Below are 15,801 nucleotides of genomic sequence, written 5' to 3'. Positions count from 1 at the left end.
TTTTTTTATTAGTTACTAGTTTATGCTTTCAATGTTTCTTTTTTAAATAAGAGCAAACACTTTTGGGTGTTTATAATATTTTCACTTTTCCACATTTATTGTGTAAAAGGCATTTGCCATTCTATGGATAGCTTTTACATGGCCTTTCTAGTCACACTTTGTAATTACAACCAAATGTTTGGGGGGATGATATGCAAATAAAGACAGCTTGCTAAAAATGCAAATACAGTGCATGGCCCTTTGTGTGTGCGGGACCATACAAATAAATTATATGGAACACCCATTCCAAGATTTGACAAGACTTGAAATGATCCATCCCAGAAGTGGAAAGTGAGCACTCACTCCCACCAGGAAGAGGTGAGAGCGTAGTTCACCCTGTGGACCTGGGGTTCCTGGCTGAGAATGTCTTAACATTCAAGAGATACACAGAGAATTGGTCAGTGTAAGATATGACAAAATAATAGCAATTTATAAACTATCAAGGGCTCATAGGGAGGGAGGGGGAAAATGAGAAGCTAATACCAAGAGCTCAAGTAGAAAGAAAATGTTTTGAAAATGAGGATGGCAACCAATGTACACATGTGTTTGACACAATGGATGGACGGACGGATTGTGCTAAGAGTTGTACGAGCCCCCAATAAAATGATTAACATAAATTAGTTAATTAAAAAACAAAAAGACACACAGAGGTGTAACAACAGAGATGGCACAAGATAGGAAGAAGCAACCACAGAGTCCTGGTGGCCACCGAAACAGGAGAGAGAACAAGAGGGAGTGGTGAGCTTCCTGTCTCTAGGAGCATGGTGATGACACAGGGTGGCCAACCCAAGGAGCCGGAGCTTCCTCGGAGTGGGTGCCTCTGAGTACTTAATGGTGGAGCCAAATAACTTTGTAACATTTGCAGAGGGATTGAGGAGCTGACTAAGCGACCTGCCTGCAGTGACAGCTGAGGTGTCCTGGGATATTATTTTGGATCCAGAATTGCAATATATCACTTCCCCAAGAAATCCCATAATTGTGAATATGGTCTATGCAACAAATCATCAAACCCAGAAGAAACAGAGAGAGTGCCGTGGGAGGGAGAGCTGTTATTAGAATTGGTGAAAACAATTAGAGAGACGAGGTATGTTTGACTTCCAACTTAAAGGAATTAACCTTCGGCTGTTGACCCTGATTCCACTTGTTCCTTGTGAGGTTAGAGGAGGCCAGACATCCTGTCATGCTATTATTTTTAATGGCATACTTTGGATGTTGTTTATATTTTGCTTCCTTTCAGTTAATACTATATCCTGGAATTCACTTGCTAAATGAGAGATTTTTCTCTTTCCTGTCTAAAATTGCATAGCATACTGCTATGTGGGTTTATTATCATGTAATCAATTAGAGTCATAGTAATGGACATTTAGACTGCTTATAGTCCTTTGCCATTAAAAATAATGCGAGAACTATATGATTTATACATAATAACTAGAATTTTTTAATAATCTGTCGAGTAGATTTTTGGTGTCAATTTCTAGAAGTGGTATTGCTGCATGAAAAAGTAAATGTGCACATAATTTTGATAGCAATTGCCAAATAACTCTGCAGAAATGGTACCATTTTACCAAGAGCAATGTGCAAAACATCTGTTTTTCCATACATTATGAATTAAGTTTGATAATTTGCCAATCTGATATATAATCAATGGGTTCTCCACATAATTTGTACATTTTTGTGAATTTGGGGACCATATCCCATATTTGGAGATATTTACTTTTATTTTTCTACCAAATGGCTATTCGTATCTTTTACGTAACTTTCTAATGGCTTTCTAGCTAATTTCTTCTCCGTAGAGAGGTGCTATCTCGCTCTGGTGATAGCGTGGGTACAGGGATTGCTGCTGCGCAGAGTTAGCCGTGGGCAACCACCAGCCACTCCGTGGGAGAAAGCCGGGGCCTTCAGTGCCAGTACAGAGTTCCACCCTCCGAAACCCACAGGGGCTGGTGCAGTCTGCATGTCCTACTTATGAGCTGGAATCGACTGATGGCAATGAGATCTTTGAGTTTATTGTTTATATAGTAGGGGTCTTAGTCCCTTGTCTATCATATAAATTCTAACCTGTCCCCCAGTTTACCACTTTTTTTGGTCTTGCTTATGGTATTTTTTATATTTTCAAATATATATTTTTTTGATTGAATCACTTTCGTGAATAATTTTTGTTACTTGAACTTCTGTTTGCACTATCGCCTACCTAAAAATACCCAAAGCGAAGTAGACATTGAGGCCAATTCCTCACTGGCCAAGACTGGTTGGGAATATACCTCAAGGTCAATAATTTCACACTTCTTTTAGACCACCTCTATACCATATGGCATAACTTTCCATTTTTGTTATTTCTACAATTTCATTAGGATTAGATTGAACCTGCATACCTTTTGTACACATTTATGTCAGGATGTATGTAAGTCAAACTTCCTTTCAAATGTTTAAAGCTATGAGTTTGCTTTTAATCCCAGGGAGATTTTTATCAACCCCCACCCCCACCATCACCCTGCCCTGCCAAATTGCAGAGGATCATACACAACGATTGCATTTTCTCTTTTAGAATATACATTCCTTAAGGACATAGTTATCTGTCTTATTCTCTCAGGTTTTCTGTGAGTTTTGACCAATACATATGGTAAACACCTTGTAATCAAAAGAAACATATCAATTATATTGAAAAAAATCACCAATTTAAAACCATATTGCTTCAATTACTTGAATAATCTTAGCTTTCTATTTAATGGCAGATCCTAGAAAAGCACCTTAAACATAGCTGGAAATAAATTCTTCCATTTAAATTACTGGAAACTGTCATAAGCATTTTTGGGGTCCTACTTTCATCTTAGAGAGTCCTACCCTAATAGCAATGGGCTTTTGACAATAGCCTAATCATAGAAGAAGCAAGATTATGAAACAAAAATTGCCATTACTCTTATCAAGTTACTTTATATCACTGGCAAAGTATTGAAAATAAGTATTGACTCTCATTTTTGGAGAAAAGAATGAGAGATTTAAAGTAGGAGAAAGGGAGGGAGAGAAGGAAGGAAAGAAGTTGAAAGGAGGGAGGGATAAAAAGACTTAACCAGCTGCATAATTAATTACAAATGGTAATTATACAAAGTTATTTAGAAAGGCATTTCAAATACACTTCTTATGGCCACTGTAAATGAAAGCATAGAGTATATTTACCAAGGACTCTTACTGCTAGGGTGTAGATGCCCAGGGCAAAAGACTTGAGTTGTGGCTTAATGCACCTAAAACCAAAACATTATTATAAAATATTTATCTGTAATCAATTAAAACAAGCAACACACATGAAGTTATATTAGTTCTCAAGTAGTATATATGGACAAGTCAATCACGTATTAGGCATTAAAAACCAAAAGCAAAAAAGCACTGCTGTTGAGCTGATTGTGACTCTATAGTTGTGAGGCTTTTATGGACAGCAGGTCAAAAAACCATGCTCCAAATGATGTGCGACACTGGAAGTCTGCTGCCCAGACCTCTTTAAAATGCTAAAGAGCAATCTGTCACTCTTGAGGACTGAGGTGCCCCTGACCCGAGTCCTAATATGTTCAATCTCCGTATATGCCTGTGAAAGCCAAGCAGTGAGTAAGGAAGACCAAAGAAGAATCGAAGCATTGGAATTAGAACACTGATGAAGAATATCGGAAGTCTCTAGATTTCCAGAAGAAAAAGTAAAGCTGGCTTGCAAGAAGTACATCTGGAATGCCCCTTCGAAGTACGGATGGTGAATCTCCATCACATATACTTTGGACTTTGGATATGTCATCAGGAGACCCCATTCCCGGGAAAGGCTATCATGCATAGCGGAGGGTGAGCAAGGAAGTGAGACTATCAATGAGATAGATTGACACAGTGGCTACAGCAAGGGGCTCAAACATAACCATCGCAAGGATGGCTTTGGTCCAAGCAGTGTTTCATTTTATTGTGCAAAGGATTGTAATGATTTGGCACCAACTCCACTGCACCTAACAACACAAATGATGTGTGATGCTTCAAAGAGTTTATAGAGTGAATATTTCTAGAAGATAATAACCATTCCATGGCATATTTCAATGATTTCAGGCAGAGTACAATCATAAGTAATTAGCAAAAGAAAAGAAAAGAAAAATAAGTTAGAAGAAATTAAAAAAACCTGAAGTAACAAAAAATAATTAATAACCTATCCCAAGTTTGGGAGAGTTCTAGTTTAAAAGCACAGGACTCAATGGACCTAAATAATTATTGTGGCCTGCAAAGTATTGGGGCTGGGTAACAGGGGACTGATTTTATCAGCTAAGTGTAAGTACAACTAAAATAATAAAAGCAAAATTAATTCAGTTGTATAAATCTAACTGATTGGCCTATGAATAAAAATACTAATAATTATGTTGATATATAATTGTAACAGAGTGTAACTAAGTACACGATATGTGCTATCACAGTTCATCACTGCCTTACAAGGGGCAAAAATGACAACTTTTCTCATTCAACCCAAAGGCATTCTTCTAACATCAAACACCAACGCTTTGGTAAGACTGGTAGTGTGGGTGCTTTAGCAATGTGTGGTGAAGACCTCAGATGGTGCCAGGCTATGAGAAGGAATAATATTATATGAGGGCCTAAAGGTTTGTCTTCCAACAAGCAGTCATCTAAGTGAGGCTTCAATTAAATTCACGTGGAAGAAGCATATCAGCCACCTGTGTGATCCAAGGAATGTAGGTAATTGGATACACATATGAAGGAGGTAATGGTATCAGAACTTAAGTTGTGAACACCTGGTCTTCAGTAGAAGCCAGTAGATGACAGTAGAATCCCCAAATCCATTTGCAGGGTCCATGCATGGATTAAGCCAGTGAATCCCCTCAGACCAAAGTCTAGAGATATGAATATCTGAACAGGTTTGTTATCAAACAACAGGCATTGTAAAGTCAGTTATGGTAGTGGAGTTAGGCTAAGATGTACTAGCTTATCATTTGCTCTCCATTTTGACCCATTTAAAGTTGTTTCAGGTTTAAAACAAAAAGTGAAGAGGAACATATATCAGGATTCAGCCTCCTGACCATATACCAGGGATGGAATGCCTTACTATCATGCAGAGTGCCTTGGAAAGTGGAGTATTGCAGAGGTAGTTAGGTTAAAATTAAATACTTTATCACTTGATCTCCCTTTTGACCATTTAAAATTTGTTCTGGTTTTAATAGATTCTACTTTCTTTTCAATTGAGGATTTTCTCTGTTTTATTTTGCTATTGTGGTTGGTATTTGGTTAATTGTTGTATATTTTTCTGTATATGAAATTCAGGATAGGTAAAGTTATAGAGACAGTAACTGAATTAATGGTTTATTAGGGATATGGCAGGTATAGAGGTTGGGGAAATTGGGAACTGATAACAATGGGTACAAAAAAGAAGAAAATACTCTAAAATTGTTTGTGGTGATGATTGTACAACTCTTTTTAATAGGACTGAACTGTTGAACTGTATATGTAAATAAGACTGTTAAAAAATTAACGGTAGAGAAGTACCATTATGGGGGTGGGTGCAGAGAAGTCTGATTCTCTGCTTGGCCCAGGTGGCTGCTCATCAAGGAGAAGAAATGTCTGCCTGTGAAGGACAACACTTGTTTGGGAACCTTAGTACAACGTTTTCTTCTCATTCTAAACCTGTGCTGTCATTTGTAAACACAAACACCTCAGTTCTCCATCATCCCTTTTGAGAATAACAGATTTGGAAATTATTTTTTCTCTTTAATTTACGAAGCAACTTTTGAAGTAAAATATGGAAATTAGAAGAGAATGCATTATTCTTTGTTAATCTCATTAACGCTTACTATAGGACTTAATTTAAGAATCACTCACTTCATTTCATAAAAGATTGATTTCCTGAAAATTTACCTCATGAGTAATAATTTAGGCTATTTTGAAGAATTGTTTAATAATAATATTTGAAAATTTAATTTAATGAGGAAAAATCATCAAAGAGAATCTTGGTCATATTACGTTCTAAAAGTTGAATTTTTATATGTTATTTATAGAAATGTATAATAAGATGATCAATTAAAATGTTCAAGAATTTTCAAGAAGAAAATTCTATAAGGACATTCAATGAAGACAGGAAAGTTGTTACATGTTTGACCAACAATTATTTTTTCACATAATTTTTTACACATAGAAACTATATTTATTTAGTGTTCATTTTTTTTGTTTTCCATAGTATTAATCTTCTTTTATATCTAGCATAATTTCTAAACCTTTTCAAAGTAAAATACATAATACCCGCTTAAGGAGAATATAAAATGAATACACTGGGAAAAAATTGAAGGAAAAGTATGGACAATTAAAACAAAACCAAACAAAATCAAACTCACTGCCATTGAATCAATTTTGACTCATAGTGACCCTACAGGACAGGGTAAAACTCCCCTCTGCGGTTCCAAGACTGTAACTGTTTATGGGAGTAGTTAGCCTTGGCTTGATCCCCTGATGTGGCTGGCGGTTTTGAACTACTGATCTTTCAGTTAGCAGTCCAATGCTAACCACTATGTCACTCAGGCTCATTGGGTGATTTTGAAGATACCATGGAATACAGCTAAAAGAAGCACTTAATCATTATACTTTTTAAACATGAGTATTTACAATATTCTAGAAATTATGCAGTAACTTTTATTTAAATTTGTGATTAAAGTGGTGAAGTATTAATTTTTAAATATGCAAAGGTGTATGTGGTTTTGTAATTCTTTTAGGGTTTCATTAAAAAAAACTGTGATCATTGACATGCTATTCAAGAATCAGTACCCTCAATTATGTCAACAGCCATGAAATGCCTACAGATAATGCCAACCTGATCAAGATTAGATAGCAGGAGTAATTGCCTACTTATGAAAATAATACATGTAAAAAAAACATTGTTGTGTTAAACAAGCTCTTAAAGTATCTTATAAATTGTATTACTTGTATAAATCTAGTGAAGCTACATTCAATCCCAAACACATTTTGTGTATCGTACTTAATACTATACTACCAGCTTTAGAAAGTAGTCTACTGTATTTATTGACTGCCATGGTGTAGTCACCAATGTCATTTTCTAGATTATCAGTTAGCCAAATATTTTAAGACTCTATTTAAGCAGATGTTTTTGCACCAAACCTAAAGTAGAAAACAAAAGTGATAGAAAAATGTGGACCAATCACTTTACAAGGAATCAGGATGATTTCACAGAACAAAATTTGAATCACGGTTCTTGCTGATCACATTAAATGTTAACTCAGCGTTGGGAGAATAAATGCTCACCTCAGAAGCAATATGTATCCAGGTATGCCACCTAGAGATAACGTGTACGATGTGATGACTGAAACGACAAGGAAATACAGAAACCTTTGGGGACACCCATTGTCCTTTGGACATCTGCCCGCAATGCCCGAAGAGTTTCCTGATTGAGATGGTTTCATTCCCACACAGGTGCAGTTATAAAATATCTGGAACACAACAGGGAAATATCCAATTATTGCAGCAACATTAAATAAAACCAGAGATACATCCATATTCAAAGGTTCCCCTGTGCAGCAGACAAGCATTGTGTCAATCAACAGGGAAGTTTTTTTGGAACTTTTCTTTGTTAGAGCAAAGTGAAATCCATACAGAAACATCATTTACTATCCAACGAGCGAACAGTTGGTCTACGCACTGCAGAATCTATCCTTCAGCAAATCCTATAAACCTTCCTTATTTCTTTCATTATGGCATCCACATCGAAGCCATGGTTCTTCCTTATCTTAATAACTGTAATGGCCTCTTCATGGTCAAGCTACTTCCGTTCGTTTTCAGCCATCATCTGTCTCACAGACCGTAGATCATAAAGGGATTCTTTCCAATGTCAGTGGGGTTGTGTCACTGCCCTCCTATTGACAATGGCTCCCCAGCTTGTCAATATAGAATATCAGATTCTTACAGTGGTTGACAAACTTCACAATGCAGCGACTGAATTCCCTTTTGATCTAGTGCTAACCACTCTTCCCTTTCTCCCTCTGCTCAGGTACACTTGTCAGTTCCCATCTCGGCCTACTCAATCCTCACACAGGTTTGCCCATTCCTCCTGGCTTTGTGTTTTCTCTTCCTGAGCAAGGCTTCTCTCAGATGGGGCACAGTGAGCACTTGCATTTCATGTCTCTGTTCAGATCTCATTAGTGAGACCTTCCTGGAGCACCCATTCAAAGTAACAGGACTTTCATTGTTCTAACAGTGATGATCACTATTGACCATGATCTATGTGCTTATTTGTAACCTGTTTCCCCACAAGGATGCAACTTCCCAAAAGGCAGATAGTGCCTGTTTGTCATCATGGTACATCTGAAATGTAAAACAATGTCTGGCACCATTTAGGCCATCGATTTGAATTCATCATTTGTTAACTTTGGTACACTTGCATTGAAAATGGGCAATGGGCACAGGGTATATTTATAGTGGTCACAAGAAAAACTATTCGTGGTGCACTAAATTTAGACAAGAATAAGGCTATCTCATCTGTTTATTTCTAAAAACTTTATGTCTGTGTGTGTATATATAACAACTTGTAATTTCCAACACAGACGAGTTTGTGAATTTTAAAACCTACAGTAAAAATCCTTTTTTCAGAAAGCGGTAATGTAGATTATTTTTATGGGCAGGAAAAAAGTTATTAATCTTAATCTCCACTTTTTTGGTAATGTGAGTTTAGGCAAGCACCTTATTGCAGCACCTCAATTGCCTTCTGAGGCAAATGGATATAATGATATCCAGTTTCTTGAGGACCATGGGATTCAAATATATTACCATATATATTCAAGTATAAGTCAGTTTTTCAGCACATTTTTATGCAGTTTGGTAAAATTAGGTGCCTCGGCTAATAGTCGGGTCGGTTTATACTCAAGTATAGATGGTACGTTTAAACTTTTAAAAATTTACAGTAACTGTGGTAGTTACATAATCTGTTGTCAATTTGAGAGGATTAAGAGTGAAGGGGTGGAGTTTAGTCTGTCAATCAGGTCATAGCTTGATGACCTCATTTGGAGGTGCTTAGGAGATAAATAGCTCATATGACAAAGGACACAGGCTCACTTCTGTGAGACATTTCTGTTGAAAGACATATGCAGCTACACTAGAGCTCTGGAGCTGGAGGAAACACATGGAGACCCCAGCCCATGCTGAGCTGCTTATACTGCCACTGGATCCACAAGACCTTCCACCCACTGGCCTGTGATCTTCCTGCATTCAGCATCATTGCATGTGTTTTGTGAGTCTGAATAGAACTTTATAGACTGATATCAGATATATGGGCTAATATTGGACTTGTGGACTTGATCTGGACTGGGCTGGGATGTTTTCTCAATATTCAACTGCTCTCGTATATAAAGCTCTTTCTTATACATATATGAATGTCTCTGGATTTGTTTCTCTAGTCTATCCAAACTAACAGAGTAACTTTCTCAGTCCCTTGCATGCAATATTCTTAATAAAAGCTAGTTCTACTTCTGGCAAAATCTCCTATAGTTGTAGACAAAGGAATAAAAATAAAAATAAATAAAATATGAAAAGAGATTGGACAAAAACTTTTGTAGATGATTGTGTTAGCCTTATGCATAATTGCTAGAGTCCCAAGCTTCCTGCTCTTAAGTCAAACATGATACAATAAGCAGAAAATCCAGAAGTGTTCATTTATGAGTACAGATGTGTTTCAGTATTAATGTTTAGTTGATAAGCACATGTAAACTCAATTTTGGTTGAACTTACAAACCTTCCAAATTGTCGGATAAAGGTGGATTTAATTAGTCACAGATAGAAAGTGGTCACTGTGCTTTATTCCTAGGAGTAGCCCTGATGGTGCAGTGGTTACATGTGGAGCTGTGATCCTTAGGGTCTACAGTTCAAAACTACCAGCCATTCCTCAGAAGGTGCTTTCTACTCCTGTACACACCTACAGTATCTGAAACTCCCAGATGCAGTTCTACCCTGTCCAGGAGGATTGCTCTGAGTTAGCATCAACACAAAGGTTGGGACTGAAATGTAAAGGTGTGATACATGTTAATTTATTAATGTTGTCATATATCAATGCTCTCACATGGGTTTCCTTCCTATATTGCCAACTTCATCTTCCTTCATTCACACTCATCTGCTCTCTTCATTATTACACACAATAGTTTATACTCCTCATGCAGACTCATCCCAGAACCACTAATTTCTTACAAGTCCTCTTGTGCCTGGGACTGGACTCCTTACACTGGCCCTGATTTGTCCTGACCCTTAATCTACAAGAACAATGGGTCTTGGGGTCAGGCAATGTGGATTGCAACCCAGATCTTATTTAGCTGTATGATCTTAAACATGAGATTCCCTCATCAAAAGTTCATATCCCTTATAAATTAAACGAAGGAATAAGATCTGATAATTACAAAAACGTTTCACAGTTGTTGGTTCTAATTCTTATCTCAATCATTTCAACAAATTTAGTTCCACTAGGAATGGTTGCACATTTCCTGATTCCATATAAATGCTCAAGAGCAGGTAAAAGCACGGCTCCTCTCAATGCTGGAGGACTGTGGAGTTCATTCCTCTGTGCCCACAAAGTTCTATAGACTCGAGTAGACCCCGGGAGATGGATTTTAGGTGAGATTCCTTACGATATTTGTTCCATTCCCGGTGAAGCTTTCACAACCAGCAAGGCACGCCGATGCATATGTGATTCCATTTTCACCACACATGGGCTCCCATTTTGTCTCTGAACATTTGCATCTCGAATTGCAATCTGAAAATAGTGCTTCTTGCTGATAAGAGACAAGTTTGCTTCTGAAAAGGAACAGAGCAGTATGCGTAAGTACCATGTGGCAGACCGCCTCTTCATTTGTTTAAATCATGCTTATGAGTTGGGTGACACACGTGGCACTGCCTATAAAGATGACATGTTGGAAACACACTTGACATGGGAAATCAGTTAACGAAATGCCAGCTTCTGGTCATAACGAGTGTGCCATTATCCATCAGCTTCCTGTGAACAGTTATCTTTGAAAGTTTACTACTTCACTATTTTTTTCTTAGCTTATTGCTTTGACAGCAGTCTACTGCCTCTAGTGTATCCTGAAATAGTTCAATGTGAATGTGAAAATGTCCATAAAGGCAAGTAGTAAAGCAAACTTTTGGAATAATTGGTGATGCTACTTAAATACTCAGTACTAGAATATACACTCTGTGAGGGCAAGATTTAATTGTTTGATTCACTTTCATTGTTTCCAGCACCAAGAATAAAGTCTGGCATAAAGCTACTGTATATACTCAAGTATAAGCCGAATTTTTCAGCACATTTTTTATGCCGTTTTTGTGGTAAAATTAGGTGTGCCTTGGCGGATAGTCGGGTTGGCTTATACTCGATTATGTATGGTATCTAAGAATCAGGATTTCTGGGAAGTACTCTAATCCAAGGAGATTGCTGTTGTATTTTGGAGGAAGAATCTGTCATTTTGGCCCATAATCTTGAGAGTTATTTCCTATATTGGTTTTGATCATAATTTCTTAATCGATGTAGCATCCTATTCTGAAGGAAAATGACTATGGGTTAAATTACTGTTAATTCCTGAATTGGGTCCCCTTGGCATATGTATTGTAAAGCCCAACATCTATGCCTGTTTCTTCTCCCATCTGGGAATGGGCTGCCTTTGCAATGTTACTGAGGCAGGGTTAGTGTAGGGTGTGTCATGAGTCAATCTCTGTTGAGATATAAAAGAGATAAAAGAGAAGCAATCCAAGGGCAGAGATGGGTGAAGAGACATGCAAAGCCACAAGAGATGATTGGGCGGGAACAGAAGCTTGGTAAAAATAAGGACTTTCATCCAGCGCCAACACAGGAAACCTTCTGCTAACATGGATGTCCTCAATTCACACTTACTGTCCCTAAATTATGTGAAAATAAATGACTGTTGCTTAAAACCAGCCCCCTTTGCTGTTCCTATTATAGCGGCACTAGATATTTACCTGGAAAGTAAAGACAAAACTTTTAAGATGACCTGAGAGTAAAAGGGTACTTAACCAGGCCTACACAAAAATGTAATTTTATTCTCTTCCATAAGCTATCAGTTGTTACTGAGATCATTATAGATAATGGAGGGTGAAGGCATAGAAGGTTGTAGCTGAAAGAAACATTGGAACGATCCTGATCCATTCACTCACTCGGCAATACTAGTAAGGTCTAGAGATGGTATGTAACTTGCTCAACTTCATACCATTTATTAGAATCCTTGTCTCGCATCAAGCTTACCCTCATTATTGCAAAAAACGAAATTGCTTTCGTTATCAAAACTAAAGCTTTTCTATTCTTGTTGAATGCTCAGAATTAACATCCAGAGTCAAAACAGCTTTTTGGAACAAAGCAACTCACCATAAAGCTTAGAAAGATTTGTGTATGTGTGTGATTTTATTAAGTCTATTATTTCATCTTACTCAAAGTTACTTAATTTTATCACCTCAAGCTGTGGTTCTCAACCTTCCTAATGCTGCGACCCTTTCATACAGTTCCTCATGTGGTGGTGACCCCTCCAACCATAAAATTGTTTTTGTTGCTACTTCATCACTGTAATTTTGCTACTGTTATGAATCAGGTGACTCCTGTGAAAGGGTCGTTGGAACCCCAAAGGGGTCGTGACCCACAAGTTGAGAACTGATGCTTTAAAGGGTCTTGAGGATCCCTAGTGGTGCAGTAGTTAAAATGCTCAGCTACTAATCAAAACATTGATGGTTCAATCCCAACAGCAGTTCTTCAGACAAAAGATACAGTAATCTACATTCATAAAGATAATAACCTTGGGAAATCCTACACTGTTCTAGAGGTCTTGAGGCATAAATTAATTATATAGATACTATAATAAAACTATGTTGACAAAGCATTGTGATTAAACATGTCGATGGCAAGAATGTTTCACAAATATTTCAGAATAATGTGCACAAAGGGTCAGGTAAGTCTTGGACCGCTAACCATGCTGACGGTGGTTCAAGCCCATCAGCTGCTTTGTCGGAGGAAGATAGGGCCATCTGGTCCTATGGATGATTTATAGCCTTCAAAACCCGACACAGGGTCAGCACGAATCGAAATAGATAGACTCAATGGTAAGAATGCTTTTTTGTTTGTTTGTTTTTACATCCAAGAGATTTAAAAATTTTTTTTTCCAAAATAGGCATGCTGGAGAGTGAGAGATGTTGGCCTCTCATTTTCATTTATTTATTTCTTTTAACTTCACAGCTTCCAATTCCAAAGCGATTCTTGCAGATTAAGTTTCTGTTATTGTTGAGAATTTCTCAAAAATATGCAAACCTATTTTAAAAGAAGGGTTGTATTCATTTTTAAACAAAGACAGTATAACTGCACAGCAGTTGTAATCATTCTAGGAGACTACTTTGTAAAAGAACGTATTCTTTTATGTAATGACTATGTTCTTTTATTTGATTTAAAATATTCCATAATTTATTATGTAAGTACACCTTTATTGAGGCTCTCTAAATTTGCTGTTGTCTATATGTTGTGTGTATGCTATTGTGAAAAAACAATAGTAACTTTGAGTCATGCTTGTTTTCAAGTCTTTTCTAAACACAATATTCTATAAATGGAGATAACAAAACTCACTTAGTAAAGATGTTCTGAGAATATAAGTGAGATAATGCAAGTTAAGATTCTCTGCAAATTGCAAAACATCGAGTACTCTATCCCTGTCCATTGACCATGTGGTTCAGAGGGCCAAATAGAGATGCCCCAGAGCATCTCCTTCCTCCAGGACTCCCTTGCAATTCATGTTCACAAGTAATCGTTTTTTACAGGCATTCTGGTTGTTACTAAAACAATACTGTACTAGGTTAAATCTAACAATCTTGTTGTGATAACGCTCAGAAACCATGCTTCTGTGGCTCAATAGTGACTCTATGTAGCCAGAGTCAAAAGCGCTCCTCTGGATTTCTGAGACTGCAAATCTGTAAAGGAGTAGACAGCCTCATCTTTCTCCTGCGGAGAAGCTGATGGTTTTGAACTTCATAGCTTGTAGTTAGCCAGACAATGTATAACCCACTGCACCACTGATTATAGCAACAACGAACAAAAGATAGGAGGAAGTTCCACTCTGTTACACGGGTTCCTATGGATCAGAATGGACTTGATGGCCCCCAACAAGAACACAGAGATACAGAGAGCTGCCTCTGGGAACGGTCAGAGCTGGAGGGATGGGAAGGTCTACTGATAGGGACAAAAGTGGCCAGATATGATTCAGTCTTGTATAAAGATAGGCTCTGAAAGCCAAGAAATGCAGTCACACATCCTTATGAGATAGCATAAATCTGAATGCATCCATAAACATCCTCCTTACCAATTGGAAGGAACCCAACTAGAGAGAGCTATCAGGAGGGCCACTTTAGAAAGAGTCATTGTATTCTGAAAATGCATGCGATTTAAGTACACAGAGACTATAGAGAATGGCATGAAAACCTCCTTGATTATCCAGGCATAGAATGTATTTTCTTCATGAATGAAGCACTTATTTGTGTCAGTCAAATACAATACCTTCCGTGCACCCTTTCTTGCTTAAGTCTTACAAAATCTTAAAAGGAAATTTGAAAAGTGAGTCTACACTGAATTAAATAATCCATAGATCTATACTCAACTAAGAAGCTAACAACTGTCAGAGGTAAAATTCAAGGTCTCTGTTGTTGTTGTTGTTTGTTTTTTTTAAACAATAACTTGACCTCTTAAGTAATGTAGGCCTATTGTCTAGAGTGAGTACAGGAGTAGCTTTTACTAAATCTCTCTGAGGCATAGTCCAAGTGACAAATTTTGTCTATAATAACAGATCCCAAGTCACGTGGAGTCAGTTGGGTCACATTAAAATAACGATTTCCTTCCCATAGTTTTAATGTTGAAAAATAGTTAACCTAGTCTCAAAATCCATCCATAATTCATTTCATTAAACAGCCAAGCCTTCATGTAATACGTGGACATACCCTTGGTAGGTGACAGTTAGCCCGGCCACATCAGAATTTTCACAGCCCAGTGCAAACAGCGAAAGGAACAGGAGATAACCAAAGACAGATGATCCCAAGTAGAGTTTTGCAGCTCCACACACGCCAAGCCTGAACTTTTTCATAACTATACCCCCAGAGAATATTCCAAGTGCCACTGCCGGTATGTTGATAAGCCCTGAAGAACAGGAGAAATACATCATTGCATCAATCTGTTAAATTACTATAATTTCTAATCTCTAGAATAATTTTCTCTGTAACTATACAAAATGGTTCAATAGTGCCTGGTGCATTACTAGACTGTAATCATTTAAATTACGAAAACATTCAGTCACTATCATCTACCAATACTGGCACATGTTAATATTTTCCTGGAGAACCCAAGAGGAAAGCGAATTTTGAGAATGATGAGGGCAACACATGTATAAGTGTGCTTTACACAATTGATCTATGTATTGCAATGAATTGTATGAGCCCCACTAAAATGACTAAAAAAATATTTTCCTGGAATCATTGATATGTAACTGGGTCATTGAGTAAGGATAGCTCAAGTGAATAGTTTTAGAGTTTTGTATAGGACAATGCCTAGCTCAAGTTAGGAGATCAATAAAGACCGATAGAATCAATGAATGAATGCCATTCTGGTCGAATCCCAGGAAAGAGAGATAGAACCTGATGGCACTCATGTGATCCTCACTATTACTTAAATAAAATTTTATGTAAAAGAATATTAAGCATCAGGAATACAGAGAATTT

The 15,801-nt window shown here is 37.3% G+C and overlaps 1 protein-coding gene across 2 annotated transcripts in view; it reads right to left on the bottom strand.

Moving 5' to 3' along the window:
- SLCO1C1 (solute carrier organic anion transporter family member 1C1) overlaps positions 1–15,801 on the bottom strand; it is a 64,258-nt gene that overhangs the window by 8,840 nt on the left and 39,617 nt on the right. For both annotated transcript variants that reach the window (XM_004713787.2, XM_045288486.1), the window contains exons 10-13: positions 15,028–15,223; positions 10,680–10,845; positions 7,318–7,502; positions 3,214–3,278 (exon numbers count right to left, since the gene is read on the bottom strand). In XM_004713787.2, the coding sequence (XP_004713844.1) occupies positions 3,214–3,278; positions 7,318–7,502; positions 10,680–10,845; positions 15,028–15,223 (612 nt within the window). The remainder of the gene's footprint in view (positions 1–3,213; positions 3,279–7,317; positions 7,503–10,679; positions 10,846–15,027; positions 15,224–15,801) is intronic.

The sequence above is a fragment of the Echinops telfairi genome, unplaced genomic scaffold (assembly GCF_000313985.2).
Source record: "Echinops telfairi isolate 266 unplaced genomic scaffold, ASM31398v2 ScPeMD7_21;HRSCAF=78, whole genome shotgun sequence".
Lineage (NCBI taxonomy): Eukaryota > Metazoa > Chordata > Mammalia > Afrosoricida > Tenrecidae > Echinops > Echinops telfairi.
The sequence above is the reverse complement of the archived record's forward strand: the minus strand, read 5'-3'. Positions and strand labels throughout refer to the sequence as shown.